This window comes from Vigna umbellata, chromosome 8 (assembly GCF_029865625.1).
Source record: "Vigna umbellata cultivar VRB3 chromosome 8, Vumbellata_1.0, whole genome shotgun sequence".
NCBI classification, from domain to species: Eukaryota; Viridiplantae; Streptophyta; class Magnoliopsida; order Fabales; family Fabaceae; genus Vigna; species Vigna umbellata.
The window spans coordinates 36,418,979-36,435,849 of record NC_142172.1 but is presented as its reverse complement, the minus strand read 5'-3'; the positions used below and the strand labels follow the sequence as shown (position 1 = coordinate 36,435,849).

At 28.0% G+C, this 16,871-nt stretch overlaps 1 protein-coding gene across 1 annotated transcript; it reads left to right on the top strand.

The window, feature by feature from the left end:
- The first annotated feature begins 6,299 nt into the window (after positions 1–6,299).
- Positions 6,300–6,845, top strand: LOC124846801 (transcriptional regulator TAC1-like). Its single transcript, XM_047324155.1, has one exon. It carries the CDS (start codon positions 6,300–6,302, stop codon positions 6,843–6,845), a length of 546 nt encoding a protein of 181 aa, XP_047180111.1.
- Positions 6,846–16,871: the final 10,026 nt, after the last annotated feature.

The following is a 16,871-nucleotide window of genomic DNA, read 5'->3' as shown; positions in this document are numbered from 1 at the left end:
TAATTTACATTTTTGTTATTATTTTTATTTTTAATTATTTTATTTTTATATTTTTAATATAATTATTATTATAACATAAATCATATTTTAATAATTATTAAAATATAAAATTATATTAAATAATATTTGAATTTTAAATTTAGTTATTATTAAGGTGATATAGAATCTTTTTAATAAGAAAAAGAAAAAAATAAGAATATATTTATTAAAATTAAAAATAAAATTTTCTATAAAGTTAAAGGTGTAGGATAATGATGAAATGTCAGAAGGTTAAAAGTGGAATTTTTGGAGGTGCAGGATGAGATCTTGGAGGTGTAGGATGAAACACTCTTATATCATCTACAACAAGGACGTACTTTTTCTCGGCTTAGCCCGGCTTTGGAACTTACATAATAGCCCAAACTTGATCAGAATTTACTGATCAAAGACTGTATTCCCTGTTTCTCTGAGAAACATTTTTGATCGTTAACAATAAACTTAAGGATCTTTTTTTCATAAGCCGAACTAAATCTTCAATGTAAAATATAATAAAAATGTTTTGTATCACCACAATAATAGTAAAAATAATATTCAACTTTGTATGGAATTTATTGCAACTTCGTTAATTCACAAAATTTTTGTAGATAGAACTTTCATTTGTAGAAATTAAACATGATTATTTATTTCATTCTATATAATTCGCAATAATTTTTTTTTTACTGTTTTAATCTTTGTGTATTAATCCTCTTCTATTTTATTTTTATTGTTATTTCTTCACTTTACATTTAAATTCTAAATCAACTCTCTTGCTTACATCCGACGTTAGTTCGTAGATTCTAACAATTATAAGAATTGTCTCTTAGCTCAAAATATTGTCCTTCTAAATGAAAGTATGAATTTTTTGAATAATAACAAAATCTACTTAAATTATCCTATTTATATTTTAAATTCATCATCTTTCATGGTTCATGTATGCAAATGATAATAGGAAATATATAATTATGAAGAAGTGGAAAATGAAAGTTCTTTCAAGATTGTATCCAATATTATTGAAATAAAAAAATAAAAATGATGTTTTCGAAGTCAATACAAAATGGTGGTTAATTATTATAGTTTTTATGTAGCTTAATAATTTTTTTTGTTTTCTTGTTAATGAAAGATTTAACTTTTCTAACATATTTATTTGATAGTTATTAATCTTGTGCTTATTTGGTTTGTTTCAGTTGTCAATTGTATACTCAAGGAAGCAAATATGTAAAATATTATAATAAAATTATTATTAAAACATTTCTACCGGTACCTAATTTTCTTTTTCAAGATTCTACTCTTACATGTTAGACTATAGACATGCGAGCTATTCCTATTGATGAATCTTGTGTTTTCATTAGTATAAAGGATACTTAACTATATACTAACCACATCTCAGGTATTTTAAAATAAAAGCTAAGCCTTTGATATTAAAAAAATTAAGTATTTAATCATATTTGAAACTAGATCGAAATTTAATGTGAGTCCTTGATATCAAACATCTCACGTGAAATCATAAAAACATAAATACTTCAGATGTTGCAGTAGATCATCTACAAGTGACAAGACCATAGGTTGTATGTTATCTCAAGTTTATCTATGAGTAGGGATGGAAAAAATGAATTGCACATTATATTATTAAACACTGTGTTCAATCAAAAACTAATTTGTTTGAATTGAACTAAAAATTAGTTCAGACGAATTTAACAGAACTATTTTTTGTTCTATCAAACTATATTACAATAAACTGTATTGAATTATAATATGACTTAAATTGCTATGTACCTTAATATTTTTTTTAAACTGCACAAATTATGAACAAAATTACACTAATTTTAAATTGAATTATAATATTTTTTAATTAAAAAATTAAAAAAAGTTGTGATGAGTAGAGTCAAAACCAAATGTTAAGACTATCCAAGTTAGGCAAAATTTTGAAATAGGTTAGGGTCGAAATTCGGTCAAATTCGATTTAAAGGACACAGTTGAAACTCAGTTAAGTCAACTCAGTTAAGTCAACTCCAGCCTAAAATCAATTGAATTAGGCCAGGAAGGCCACAAACAAAACTCAACAAAGTTGATCTTGGCCGAAATTCGACTGAGTTGGCCCTTGTACTATATAAAATATACTGATCGGAATTAATTGTCATTTATGGACAATTAACAGGTATTAATAGGTCAGATTGCCTTACGCTTTACAAATATACGTATTATTGGGTTTGATTGCTTAAAAATATATTGTACTAATGATTAATCAATGGACTTGGCTGTCAGAAGTCCTATAAATATACAATTGATGTCCAGGTACAATCATTTTTTTCTATCACAATAAAATAATGACCTCTTTTTATGAAACATATCTGACTTGAGTGTCAGAGTGTCTTCTGCAGGTCAACAACTCATCAAAGTGGATTGCATTCTCGGAGAGGATTGAAGATCAAAAGAGAGTAGAGCAAGGAAGGACGACCGACCTTCAGACCAATTTAACCGAAACAGCCCTGATTGAATATCAAACAAATTCGATTGTAACAACCACAGTCGAAACTCGCTCGATTCAATCCTGACTAGAAATCGGTCAAATTTGGCCAAGCTGACCCTCGACCAAATTTGGTTGGGATGACCATGACCAAAGTTTGATCTAATCGGTAATAGTCAAAACTAAATTACAACTTTAGAGACTATCAAATAAAAAATATAAAATGAATTGGTTTTAAGTTAATGAATAGTTAACTAAAATATAACTTTAGGGGTTCAATTTTTTAAAATTGAACTATAAAATAATATAATTCAGTTTTTATTATAACACAATTAAATTTTTTAGTTCACTAAAGTATAATTAATTATAGTTCAGTAGAATTAAAATAATTTTGTCCATGTATGAGCTTAATTGTTGTTAGGGATGAGTTGTTGCAATTTTGTTCCCAATTATAGCTTTACAAGCCAAAGCGTGAGAGTGCTTATATGGAATAGGGATGACTTGGACATTGTGGAAACAATTTACCTCGTCTACACGCCTTTGAGGTGAGGTCGACCCAATTGTCTAACGTTAGTTGTTGATTATTGTTATGTAGTAAGATATTTTATATCTTAAATATTATATTTATTACATAAAATATCTTAGATATTTTAAACAGTTAAAGTAACTAACCACATTTTTAGGTAAGGTGGTTATTTCTTATTTTGCTTATAAATACAATAACAGGGCAAAGGTCCAGGTACGTTCTCTTTATGTTCTAGAGACCCTGAATAATATTTCAGAGCAGTATCATAATCACGCTGAGGCTCCATAACTCACATCTGACAACATTTACACCGAAACAATTATATTGGGTAATAATTTGATTTGTTGAATTTTTACAAATAACATTAATCATGCATCCGAAATATAGCTTGATCAAACTTGGCCGATGTTGATTGAATTACTCTACCTGGTTTGAAATGTGAGATCTTAAGACAAAGGTGTAATTCTCTAACATAATTAAGACATCATATGAGAAAAGGCACATGATCAATAAAGAGAATAAAGAGTGAGTAATGACTTCAAATAAATACTTACCCACTATACTGGTGTTGATTGTATTTATTATATTCTGGGATAGGTTGGATTTGCTACACGAAGTCCGAGGCCTCTCAAACAATGTTACTTTATATGGAGGTAATGACAAAGTAATTATCAAGTCTAGATACCATCTATTGTTCATAAATATATCTCTATAGCCCCGCTTCAAAATATTGACTTCAATCAACACTACAATTTGGAATGATGCAACACTTTCACTTCTAACCCAATTTGGAATTCATAGGATTCGAACAAACTAAACAAAACTTGAATTTATTGAATGCAAGATAATGGAGGTAATCGAATGTTACACGATTCTGACATAGCTTAGACTTCATATAACAATGTGATTTAAACTTCATAATATAAGTTACTCGATGATGTTGGAAAAAAAAAATAGAAACTTGGGTATATATATGCGTGCTAACTCTAATTTTCTTATAATACTTTCCTACGAAATTTTCTACTAATTAAAAAAATGAATCTTTCATGTTTCTAAATATTAAATGTAATTAATTTTTGTTTAATAATTACTTTATCAAGTGTATCCCTTCCAAACATTTTAAACTTTTTTTATTTGTTGAAAAATTGTTTAACTATGTGTTAATAGTGATTTTGTAAAATAAGCTTAATTATTTTAATAACTTTTAATACTTTCTGATACGCCACTTCAAGATGCCATTTTAGCTTTTAGTTTCTGATTTCTCAACCTTAAAATATATTTAAATTTACTTTTTACCATTCTTACGAAAGGTAACGTTTTATTACACTTTTTTTTTTGTTTATCTCCTTTCCCTTTTTTGGTATAATATATATTCATTTTATTTTCGATTTACTTAAGAAAAATTTAAGATATAATATAAGATTAATTATAAAATACATGACAAAAAACATAATAATAAGAACTAAAAACTTATTTCCAAAGTAGTTGATCTTTAAATGAACGGCTACAAAATTTCAAAAATTACAAAAACATATTTTTATCTATAGGTAAAGTTGGAATTAATAAACTATTTTAACAATTTTTAATTAACAAATTTGAACTGCTTTTAGAGTTCATCTAACTTTTCACCTTTTATCACTATTAGGAAACGTAATCTATATGAAATTATAACAGGAAGATATTTTAGTATTCCTTGTTCCTGTAACGCGATTGGAGAAGAACTGACCATGTCTTTGGAAATGCAGGCGTAAGAAAAAATGATGATAATTAAGTCCATGACAACCTTAACTACATGCTGGAAAGACAATGCAAGCTGTAGTTCAGCACTCATGTAATTGTCAGTGACAGACCCCAGTGTTTCATCCCATACCCAATTGTGATTATTATTCTCATGAGGATTGAATACTTAGTCTTTATCATATCTAGGATAACGTCACACTAAAACTTGGAATGAATTGATTTTGGGATTTAGTTAGCTTTTTCTACAAGGAAGCTGATTAATCACTGGTCGTTTCAAACGTATACTCTTTCTACAAAAAATATTATATGAAAATGCCAACATTGATCACTATACTTGATCAGGCACCAGCTAAAGAGCTGTTGTACAAGGAGACATTTGGTCGAGTAGAGAATTCTTGTGTTTAAAATAACCAATAGGTTATCCTCAATATATATGATTCCTTTTGAACTGGCTCCATTCCCCTCCTTTTGGTCATTAATTTGAAACAGGGTACAGTGATATGTGTTTAGTTGGGGATATTAATTCAGTTTGAATGAATGAAAGTTAGTGATATAATAAATTGAGTATATTTCATCCCATGCAAATGTAGGTTGGCTTGGGATCAAATTAGGGTACACCCTACTACGCTAGATGGATGATGCTAATAGTTCACATGTCTCTTCCTTTTGAAGAAGGGCTAGGAAGCCAGTTAAATGCAAGAAAATCACTAGCGCTAACATAAATGCAGCATATAAAAAATACTATTTTCTTTTAGGAGAATGATAAAGACATCCAGGGATACTTCAACGCGTTTTCTGCTTGCATGTCACATTGTGCATCATATCCTCGGAGTCTCCTTCATTTGTTAAATTTTGCTTTCACATGCAACACTCCAATATTTATATTTAGAAGAATTACGCCGTAAAGCATGTGCATGGGATCATGCAAAACAGTAAAATCTTCTTATTCTTTTTACTTTAGGTGATGTGAATCATAGTGCATTTGTTAAACAAGGAAAAAGTATATCGCATTCTCTTGCGCATTCTGTTTACATTTTGAATCAAATATAGTAAGTTAATTGACAGCTATGAATCAAGTTGGAAACACTAAAAAGTGATAAGTTTCTTCATAATATCGTTGTTAAGAATAGAATTGTTGTGAGTAACCGAGAATCAGTCACATTGACGCGGCAAAGGAAATTACAAGCCATGCCAAAAGAAAACCACCTCCACGTCATGAAAGCAACATAAGAAGAAATTGTTATCAAATGAAATGGAAGAGAGAGAGGTGGAACTGATAAAAATATTCTCAAGGTTTAGACCCATCATAGAGCCGGCTAAATGGAAAAGACCATGACAAAACGCCAAAATCACACTCTCTCTTCATACAAAACCGCTACTCTTCTACAGTTTTACCCAACGTTTTCTTCTTGTCTCTATATCTCACACCTTTCTTACACATCCTTTTCTCAATATAAAGCCCTCACATCTTGCAATTCTCTTTGAGCGTAAGAGATTCACAAATTTATTTCTTTCTGAGAGAAAAGAGTGTGTTCATTGATCAACACTGCTATGAATTCAGAGAAGCCAGTCAGCCCTGAGAATTTAAGTGATGAAAATGATCAAGAAGAAGCACAAGATGACACTGGTGGAACTAAACGCTCTTATGAGTGCACATTCTGCAAAAGAGGTTTCACAAACGCTCAGGCTTTGGGGGGTCATATGAATATCCATAGGAAAGACAGGGCCAAGGCCAAGCAATTCACACTCGACGCTTCACCTTCAATTAACAAATTCAACAGTCATGAATCCATAGTCTTTCCTTTTGTCTCAGAAACTTTGAACCAACAACACGCAAGGCCTAATTACTCCGTTTTGGAGTCTCAGAGGAACTGTGACAAACACTTTCATCCCCCAGCTCCTGCAAGTGCCTTTTATTATGAGTTTTATGAGTCAAGGTCTCGGTCTTTGAGTTTGAACCAAGAGCTTCGCGGTGCCAACCTGAGTCTCCAAATTGGTCCAAGTCATCATGTGGGTGATGATATTCATCAAGTGAGAGGAAACCAGAAAGATAGTGAAGTGGACTTGGAGCTAAGACTTGGCCATCATCCATACTGAAAAGGCTATTTGTAATTTCAGGTAATTCAAATTTCTGTAGGTCTTTATATAATTAATTGAGAAGATTGCGTGAAGCAGAAATCAAATTAAATTCTTAGAAAAAAATTTAGGGCAAGCGTCTTTTCTCCAATTAAGACATGTATAACAAACGGAATAATTTGAAAGCTGATCACAAATTCTCCACATATCATCAGGTTGGATGCCTAGAAAGGTTTGAAGAAGTATCAGAACTAACACTGAGGTATATATAAATTATATTGTTGTACGCTACTATATATATACATATATCTGAAGAAGTAAGAGTACTATAAAGAAAAAGGCAGCTAAATGCTTAACCTCCGAGTATATGCACGAGCATTTGACAGTTGAATATGTGTATATAAGGGAGCAGCAATAACCTAGGTTTTTATCCTTTTGCTTGTATTTCGTATGTGTGTTTTCGGATTCTTATTATAAGATACAATTAACAGTTGGTATATTGAATTTATTATCTTGTTTTCCTACCAGTCTTTCTTTCATTCTGGCAATTTAGTTTTTGTAAGGCGATAGAGGTTCATGTTAATTAGTTAAGAGGATTGAAATTTGCAATAAGACATGTCTTTTTTCTTGTTTTCAGTTTATTATGCATTCAAATCATGATTCATTCATACTAATCAGAAGATTGATTTTGACTCGTAGACAGGATATTCTCCCATTTACATATCCTCTGCACATAAGCACATGCTACGACTGTCATTGACCAGGTTTGAATTTATTAGGGTAGATTAAAGTAGCTCAAGATCTAGAATTCCAATTTGCTGATTTTGAAAACTAAATATGATAATAATAGGGCCTAAAATTAACGAAGAACACTCATAGCCCATATATACGCATGACAATCCATCATATACACCTTTTATAATGTTCATCTAAAATTTTGACAAGGGTAAATCATGTTGTATGAGATTTTTGTTGAAGAGTGTCTCTTATGTAAAAAGTGAATAGCAAAACAAATGGATGTGTAGATTCTTATGACAGTTCCTTTCTATATATTTTTATATATCAATTCGTTTTCGCTGTATAGGAGGCACTGTAGACCAGAATATGCATTTTCGGATAAAAGGAAACCTAAAAGAAATAGATAGGACAAAGGTTAAATTAATGAATACAAATCAGTAAATCAAAATGAGATCAGTTTCACGTGGGTTTCATTGTCTTGATACCAAAATATTTGGTGGTAAAAATTAAAAAGACAAGTAAGAAATATATTTCCGAATATCTTTAATGCTATGCAAGCTAGTAAGGATAATTATTAAATGAATGTTTTGTAGTGTTTAGTTTCTACATCAAACCAGTCTCTAAATGTATCAGTTGCACGATTTGTGTTTGTAGAAAAGGATTGTTGGAAGCCTTTGAAATATCAAAAGAATATATATTCAGGCAAATATTTTCTTAACCCTAACAATGTTATAGTATGTGATTAATAAAATAGGTTGCAGAACTTTATGATCGGTTATAGCTAATAAATGTAGATTGAATGGATGAAATACAAACACTATAAAAACACTAAAAGAATATATATATATATATATATATATATATATATATATATATATATATATGAATTTTAGTAAAAAAGTAATGATTAATCAATGGACTAATCAATTTACAAAAATTAAAAATTATTAGTTATTAAAATAATCAATATTATAATAAAAAATTATAATTAAATTATAAATTGATTTTTAAAATTAACTATCAAGATTTTGACTATCAAAAATTAAAATTTTAAATTAGTATATAATAGTAACTAATTTAGAAACTAATTCTTTGAATAGACAGTTAATTTTAAAACCAATTTATAAACTAATTATACCGATCGAAATTCAAGGATTTCAAAAAAATGCGAGATAAAAAGAATTAGAAGCATTTTATAAATTTTATTTTAAATAAACATTTGTACATATTATACTCATGTAAAATAGGTATATATATATATATAGAGGGAGGGAGGGAGGGAGGGAGAGAGATAGCGCGAGGGAGAGAGAGAAATTGATTGAAATATTCCAAATGTTGGACTTATAATATAAATATATTAATTTTGTTAAAATATGCTATTGAATAATTTATATGATTCATTATATAAAAGTAGATATCCATTTATAGTAAAAGTAAATGGAATCAATCCATTTTAGTTATCTTTATATTTATAGTAAAATGTATTCCTAAGTATTGCAATCCTCTCTCATCTTCATATTGGTAAAAAGAAGAAATAGAAATCAGAAGAGAAGAAAAGAAAAAATGTGCATCTTATTACTCAAACAACCTATCTATCTATTCTTTTTTTTTTTTTTACTTGACATATGTAAAATAATTATGATATTCAAAATATTATAATTTTAAAATATAATTTAATATTATATAAAAGTATATAATCCTTTTACACATAATTTATTTCATATTCATTTTATAAAGGATGATTTCCTTTGAAATAAAACAATGTTTGTACGCATTATTAATTCCATTTTAATTGTTTGAGAAAAGATACCAATCTCCCTAATTTCAAAAGCAAATGGGTACATTTATTTCACCCATAAAAAATAAAATATATTCTAGACAAATAATTAAAATTCAGATTGACAGATAGATATCGTTTACATATAAATTATATATTAGATCACCGATAAACAATTTAATTATATTAAAAACCCTTAATTATTAATATTTTTTAAGAAAAATATAAATTAAAATTAAAGGTGTCAAAATTATATATATATGTATGTATGTATATGTATGTATATTTTAAAAGATCTTCAAGTGCTTGCTTGAGTTATTATGTACTAGTTCTTTTATATGTTGAATACTTAAATGTCTTGGACAGGGTAGGTTATATTGAATACTTACCATCAAATTTTGTATATTTGAAACTTATATGTAGAAGTATGTCATGGCATCCAAAAGAAAATAGAAATTTAAAAAATATTTGAGATTTTAGCTCCCTTGAACTCAAAGGTTGTCTCCACCACTATCAGTTGATATTTTGGATATTAATCTAAGTTTAAGATCGATAGACTAAATGACAATTATTGACTTTAGCTTTAGTTTTAACATTATTTCCTTCCAAAACGTTTTACCAGTAATTTTTTCCATCATTTTTGTTGCAAATACTCAAAACAGTGAAATATTATTTTATAAACTAAAAATTCTTAATGTCTAAAATGATTTTTATGAATACAAATTTATAATTGATTTATAAATTAAAGTTTAAATTTATTTTTAATATTAAGTTAATTAAATTTAATATTGGTTTGTAAAATGAAATTTATATCTATTTATATATTAAAAAATTATTTTATATTTTTAATTGACGTAACGTATTAATTTTAAATTGAACTAATTTTTTGAAAGCCAAAACTTTTTTAATCATCATATTATTAGTTATTGCAGAAGTTTACTTTCTTTCTCAAAATTTAATTTTAGAAAATATTTTAATTATCTAATATAAAAACATATAACATTAAATTTACTTAAATTTATAAAACATAATAATTTTTGTTTCAATGTCTATCTTATCCAAATTAAATAGATTATATAAATATGTATTTGATATATCTTGAAGTCAATTTTAAACTAGATTTAGAAAATATAAATCAATTTAATTAATCTGCTTAAAAGGATTTAAAGTTTAAAACAAAATGTATTTTTATTGACCTTGTACTGAATATAGATTGTATTTCTAAAAATCTATATGGTTCAGTCCTGTAGAAGTTTTTTTTGTATGCGATTCTCAATTCAACTTCACTGGGAAGAGAAGGCATGAAGTTCGGATCTAATTTACTTTTGGTTAGAGAATTAACTTCTGTGAAATTTAATGTGACGTGAGTTCTCTTCATTCAACATTAATCAGATGGACTGAAATCAATAGTGTAATGTACTTCCACGACCATCGCATTATATATATACTCAAAAAAATTATTTAAAGATAAAGTAGTGAGTGATAATGCAACTTTTATAACATCTGAAGCTGACAAAAGAGTCTCTATTTCTGTCGTGTTTTTTACTGACAAAAGAAACACACGAAAAAGGAAAACAAAATGACAACTAAATGAGTTATGGACGGAGATGTTTAGGAGGGTTAGATAAGCAGATCAAAACTGGTTCTCAATATTTTTTTACATATACATTAAGTTTTCTACTCAGCTGATAATTTGATATCTTGTATCAGAATAAGGTAGAAACTACTAATTGAAATAAATGGAGATATAGATTGCAGATACAGAACCTTAAATAGGGAAGGTTTCTTCAGTAATGTAACTAATAAATTTGCATTCAATATGTACTGTACTAATCTTTTCTCTAGGAACTGCAACGTCATTAAGCCAGAATTTAATGTGTTTCATGCGTCATTAATTAGTTTGTAACCTTATACTAAATGCTTATCAATCTCCATAAATATATTAAGACATCTGCTATTGGTACAGAACAATGTTATTTTTACTTGCTATAACATATCATTTTGTACAATGTGAAATGACTATATTCAATTTCTTGTGTCAAGTAATACATTTGAATAGACCAGATTTGATATAACTCTAACACTTTCGCATCTCATTCAACCCAAACCATTAAAACAGCAGGTTTTAATCTTTTTTTTTTTATGCTTTTTCTTACTCATTTTTATCTCATATGTTAGGTCATTTAACTTCACAGCTCACATGACATAATTTGAATTTTGTCATCACATAAATTCAGCGAAGGGATATTCCTATGATGTTTTTTTTTTTACGTTAAGTTATGATTAATGAATCGAACTATATACAAGCGTAACGTGAGTTATATATATGCTATAATTGAAAATTGTGGTCTATAGTACATAATAGACTACAGTTCCTAAAAAAATCACAGGTTATTCATTATTATAGACTATCATTATTTAGTTGATCGTAAGTTATTATGATTTGTTTAAAATGTTTTCATTTTAGTACTTGTGTACTTTATTAAACAATTTGAATAATCAAACAAAGAATTAACAACACCAAATGTATTATTGAACCAGAAAAAAACAACATGAAAATTCAATTTTTATCACTAATACTGATTTTGAAACACCTATTAAAAACAAGTAGAAGTTGATTTTTGAGTCAATTTTTTTTTATTAACTTATATTATTATATATTAGTTTGTAGAGTGCGTACGTTGCACATATTTATCACATGTTTTGTTTTGGCAAGGTTTTCACTGTAAAGCTGGTGGAAACTGTGTTTCCAAAAGAGGTTGGCAGACCAAAATTCAATCTTTTACTATCTCTTTTCTATTTTTTTAGTTTTTTTTTTCTCTAATATTTATACATCGCATACATTTATTTTACTTGCCTATACTCTTCAGAAAATTCTAAAAAAATTTCTAACATTATATAAAGATTTTTCATGCTTTTACATTTTACATTTTACAAACAAATTTTAAGACTATAGGCTACAGTTTGATAATCTATACTTTGGTAATTAGAACATACCTTGTCAAAAATTGTAAAAATGTCATTACGTTTTTATAGATTACATTTCTTAAAACTGTAGCCTACGTGGCGTAGTCAAATGCAATATTTACACTAGTGTTGGAGTAGTTCATGAGTTTCCTCAATTCACTGTGCCAAAATTATGTACGACTACACTGCAGTTTTGCACTCAATTTTTAAAACCTTTAGAACACCATAGTTCAATGAATCATAAACAAATAATTGTTCTGTATTTTGGTTTAATACAGAGAGTAATCCCATGGAACTCTACACTTCAATCATAAACAACTTTGATTCTTTTTATGTGTTTTTTTTTGATCTTTAATTAATTAATGACCAATTTAGACTTTAGTTTCTTTTGTACTTAATGTTAGAAATCAATTTAAAATTTAATTCATAAAATAATTATAATTTTTTATTCATAATAAAAATTATATAGATATTAATAACTTTTAGTTTATAAACTCTCTAAATTAGTCACTGTGATTAATTAGTTTTTATTTCTAGAATTGGTAACTATTTAAGAATTTTTCATATAGTGTTTTATTATATTTTTTTTAATAAATTTTTATATGATTACAAATCATTAATGGATTGAGGTGTAAGCATTTTCAAAGTTCATTATGATATTTAAAACGAGGTTGAAAAGATGAGACAAAGTTAAAAATTTATATATCAATGCTTTTACGGTTAAAATATATTTAATTGCTTATAGATAAGCTCTTCTACATGCTAAAAGAATTTTTATTTTCATTTTTTTCAGTCTCAATTATTAAAATCTATAATTCTGGTCCAATACTAAATTTCAAAATGGTGTTTTCTGTCGTTTTGATGTAATTGAACTATAAAGATAATATATTCAATTAAGGTACTATAAAAAAAAATAACTAATTAAGTATATAAAAAATAAGCGTTTACAAAATTCAGAATTTATTTTAACTAAAAATTAATCTTTCTAAAATCTGAATACCAAAATCATAGATAATAAATTTATTCCAAAATTGCATATTTGAAAAGGAAACATTTTTTTTTTTCAAAACAAACCTATTTTGAGGTTGATCTTAATTTCGAACTCTAACTTGTCTAATTTCAGGGTATTTTTTATTGATAATAAACAATATATTAGAAAGAGCAAAAAAAAAAAAATTGTCCCAAACCATATATTGGAAAACAGAGAAGAAAATAAGAAAAAAAAAGTAAGAGAATAAAACTATCTTGTGCTCCTTCTTCCCCTACTTATAACTAAAGAGTCTAGAAAGGTATTTGTTAAAGGTGAAATTACGAAAAAAATAAGTCTTAAATCTTCCATTTATTTTTATATAGATCATATATAACATATAAGTTAAAATTTCAGGATCTGTGATATAAAAGGCGAAGAAAATGAAGAAAATAAATAGAAAAATGACCGAAGTGGTTACCTTTAAAAAGAATATTTGCCCCAATAACAATGAAGGTGATAGAAGGAATTGGTGGTAGAGTGTGAAAAATAAGAATCATTGGAAAGATTTAACATAAAGAGAAAGTGATATAAATGTTTTTTGTCTGAATGGCAATGACATTAATTAATATGATTGTGAAAAGTGAATCGAACCACAGGAAGAGGAGCACTATCAGCAATGAATGAATGGCCTTGGAGGTTCAGCTACGTATCCAATTATTAAACCAATGACCTCAACAACTTATATATTCTTGTGAAGAAATTAGGAAATTTGTAAGGATTTTGATGGGGCAGTTTGTGCACTATATTCATTCTCATCTCGAACTGGATAACCACAATCACTAGTGGGTATGTGATCCTTCAACCTATCTTCGTCCCCACCATTTTTATTCTCTCAAACATACCTTTTTATTGTGGAAAACAGGTCCCCACCATTAATTTTACCTCTTTCATACCTTATCCCTACTCATACAACTACTCACTGTACATACCAATTATTCACACCTATCATTCTCTGTCACAATTCATTCTAATGTCATCAATCCAATGTGTCTGTGTGTATATACACACATCGTCTGATATATTTTTGCTCTTTTCGTTTAGACCATTAATACAAAGTCAATGTCTAATATATTTATTTTCCATTCGCTCATAAAATGATTGCTAATATTTAGTTTTCTCGTTGGTGCAATCTTTCGAGTTTCGATATAGAAACCATAGATCACGTAGCTAAGAATAAATTTACTTTATTACAACTTCCAAAAAGAAAATCTAAGAATATATTTTGTCATTTATTAATATAAATTTTTGGATGTTAAGTAGAATTATCATTTGATTTCACGAAATACGCGTAATGAAAGTACATTTTATTCAAAACATAGACATATCATTGTAAAATAATTAAAAATTGCTTAATTTCATAATCATAGTAAATCAAGATAAATCTTAATCTTTATTTTGTTAGTTTGATTGTAAATATATATTGTTCAAAATATCTTTTTCTATTATTAGCAAACAGAGTATATAAATAAAAGAGTATTTTAAATATATAAAAGTATTCCAAGTTATCGTGCATGTATTATGAATGATTATTCAACCATTTTCTTTAAAACTACTCTAACCATTACAAAGAAATTATGAAGAGAATACATGAGATTCTTATCTAAAATGTGAAGGAGAAAGATTCATCAGAAAAAGATTGTATAAAGAATTAACATCGTTTTAATTCAAAACTTTGAATCAATGAATCGATGAGTCTTCTTTTATATCTTGTTTTAACTTTCTGTATTAAATATGGAACTTATACTTAGATTTCAACATGATCTAGTGGATGATGGTTCTAATAGTGTGGAATGTTTGAGTTTTTCTCATGATGCTGCTAGTTTGTTATGGCTGTTTTGCACGTGTAAAACTGAGGAAAAACATAAGATTGTTTATAACTGTCATTCATGATGATCGGATGTATCGCTAGAGTTATACATCTAGTACGTCATAGTTTGCCAATTGTGAAGTGCATATAAGTCATGAACCGTAATCATTGTAAGGAGTAAAATTTAAAAGGCAGCATAATTTGTTCTGATACAATACAAAACTAGTTGGTATGTAACACTAAAGTCACATTACTTGCATTTTTGCTGGGGAGAATTTCCATGATCGTTTCTTTACGTGCATGATATCCACAGAGTTTAATGTGGTTGATCCCACTTAACATGTCTACCTCCACGAAGGAGAGAGGTCAAATCTAGTACGAACAACATTACAAATTCAACTTTTGAATCAAAAAGTTAACAAATTGACCCTCCACCACTACAACTTTGCACGGATAAAGCTGTTATTCCTCTCCCACTACGAACAACATTACAATTCAGGTTTTAAGTAAATATCTTCTGATAGCTCTCGCATATCTTTCTCATTTATCACTCTTTTTTCACGTATCTTATTAACGAAATATGCATCTTCCACTAAAATGGAATACTTTAACTTAATCTAGAATTACAAATCTGGATATAAAGTCAATAATTTGTGACTCCACTGATGAAAACAGTCTCGAGGGTCCAATCATACACATAACATTTCTAGTTATCCAAAAACATAAACCTTTGATTTCCCTTCAGACACATTCAGTTGCAGTGGCAAGTGGTCCTTAATTAGGACCATTTTGAAAGGTTTATAAATTCGTCTATGGTGCACACCCTGGATATCATAACTCTTGCATCGATGATATATGCTGACAATGTTATACACATAAAAGATGGTTCGCAACTGTCTGGATCCATTGACTAATGTAAACATTTTCGAAAATAAAATAAAAGGTCAAACTACCATTGATAGAGAAGCAAAAGCAGCAAATTCTTTTAGCCAACATCAGCATCTTCAAAAGGATTGCTGCTTTCTTTACACTCAACAAAAACTAATGAAAACCAAACTTCCCAGATTCCCTGTCAACATCCAATCCAAAATAATGAAAAACATTCTCAACTCACATCTTTTTTCTTAGTTAATCATATAAAACAACCAAAAATGAAGCCGGTTGCGTTTTCCTCAAGTGTAACTTCTAGAAATATTTGAATGTGTTAAGTTATATTGTTTATAGAACTCGCTAAGATCCTGATATATACGTCTCAAAAGTACCTTCTTTTTTCGTTGAACATTTACTTCAATATAACCAGATTTCGCAGGGCAATTTATAAAATCATTAAGCAAACTTCGCCTTGCAGCAACACAAGACCTTACGTATGACGAAATGTTCTTGTTAACTTAATAAACGACCATATCCAAATGCAGTCCCAATGAACCACTAATACGATTGATGACAATATTATTATTCTCTCGCCGTCTTTTCAATAAGACGGATTTAATTACACTGACATTAAAAAATTTATTAGTTTAGATTATAACATTAAATATACTTTAAATTTATGTTTTTCTTAAATATCTAAAATTGTTATTAATTCATTTTTTTAATTCTTTATACATGTGAACTTTAATTGGACTCTGTTTTAACTAATTTTTTTCCTTTAATTTAGTTTTTATTTACTCTTGCATCGTTGTTATTTTTTTCTTTTTAAAGTATGGACTGAAGTATCATTTGTGAAAG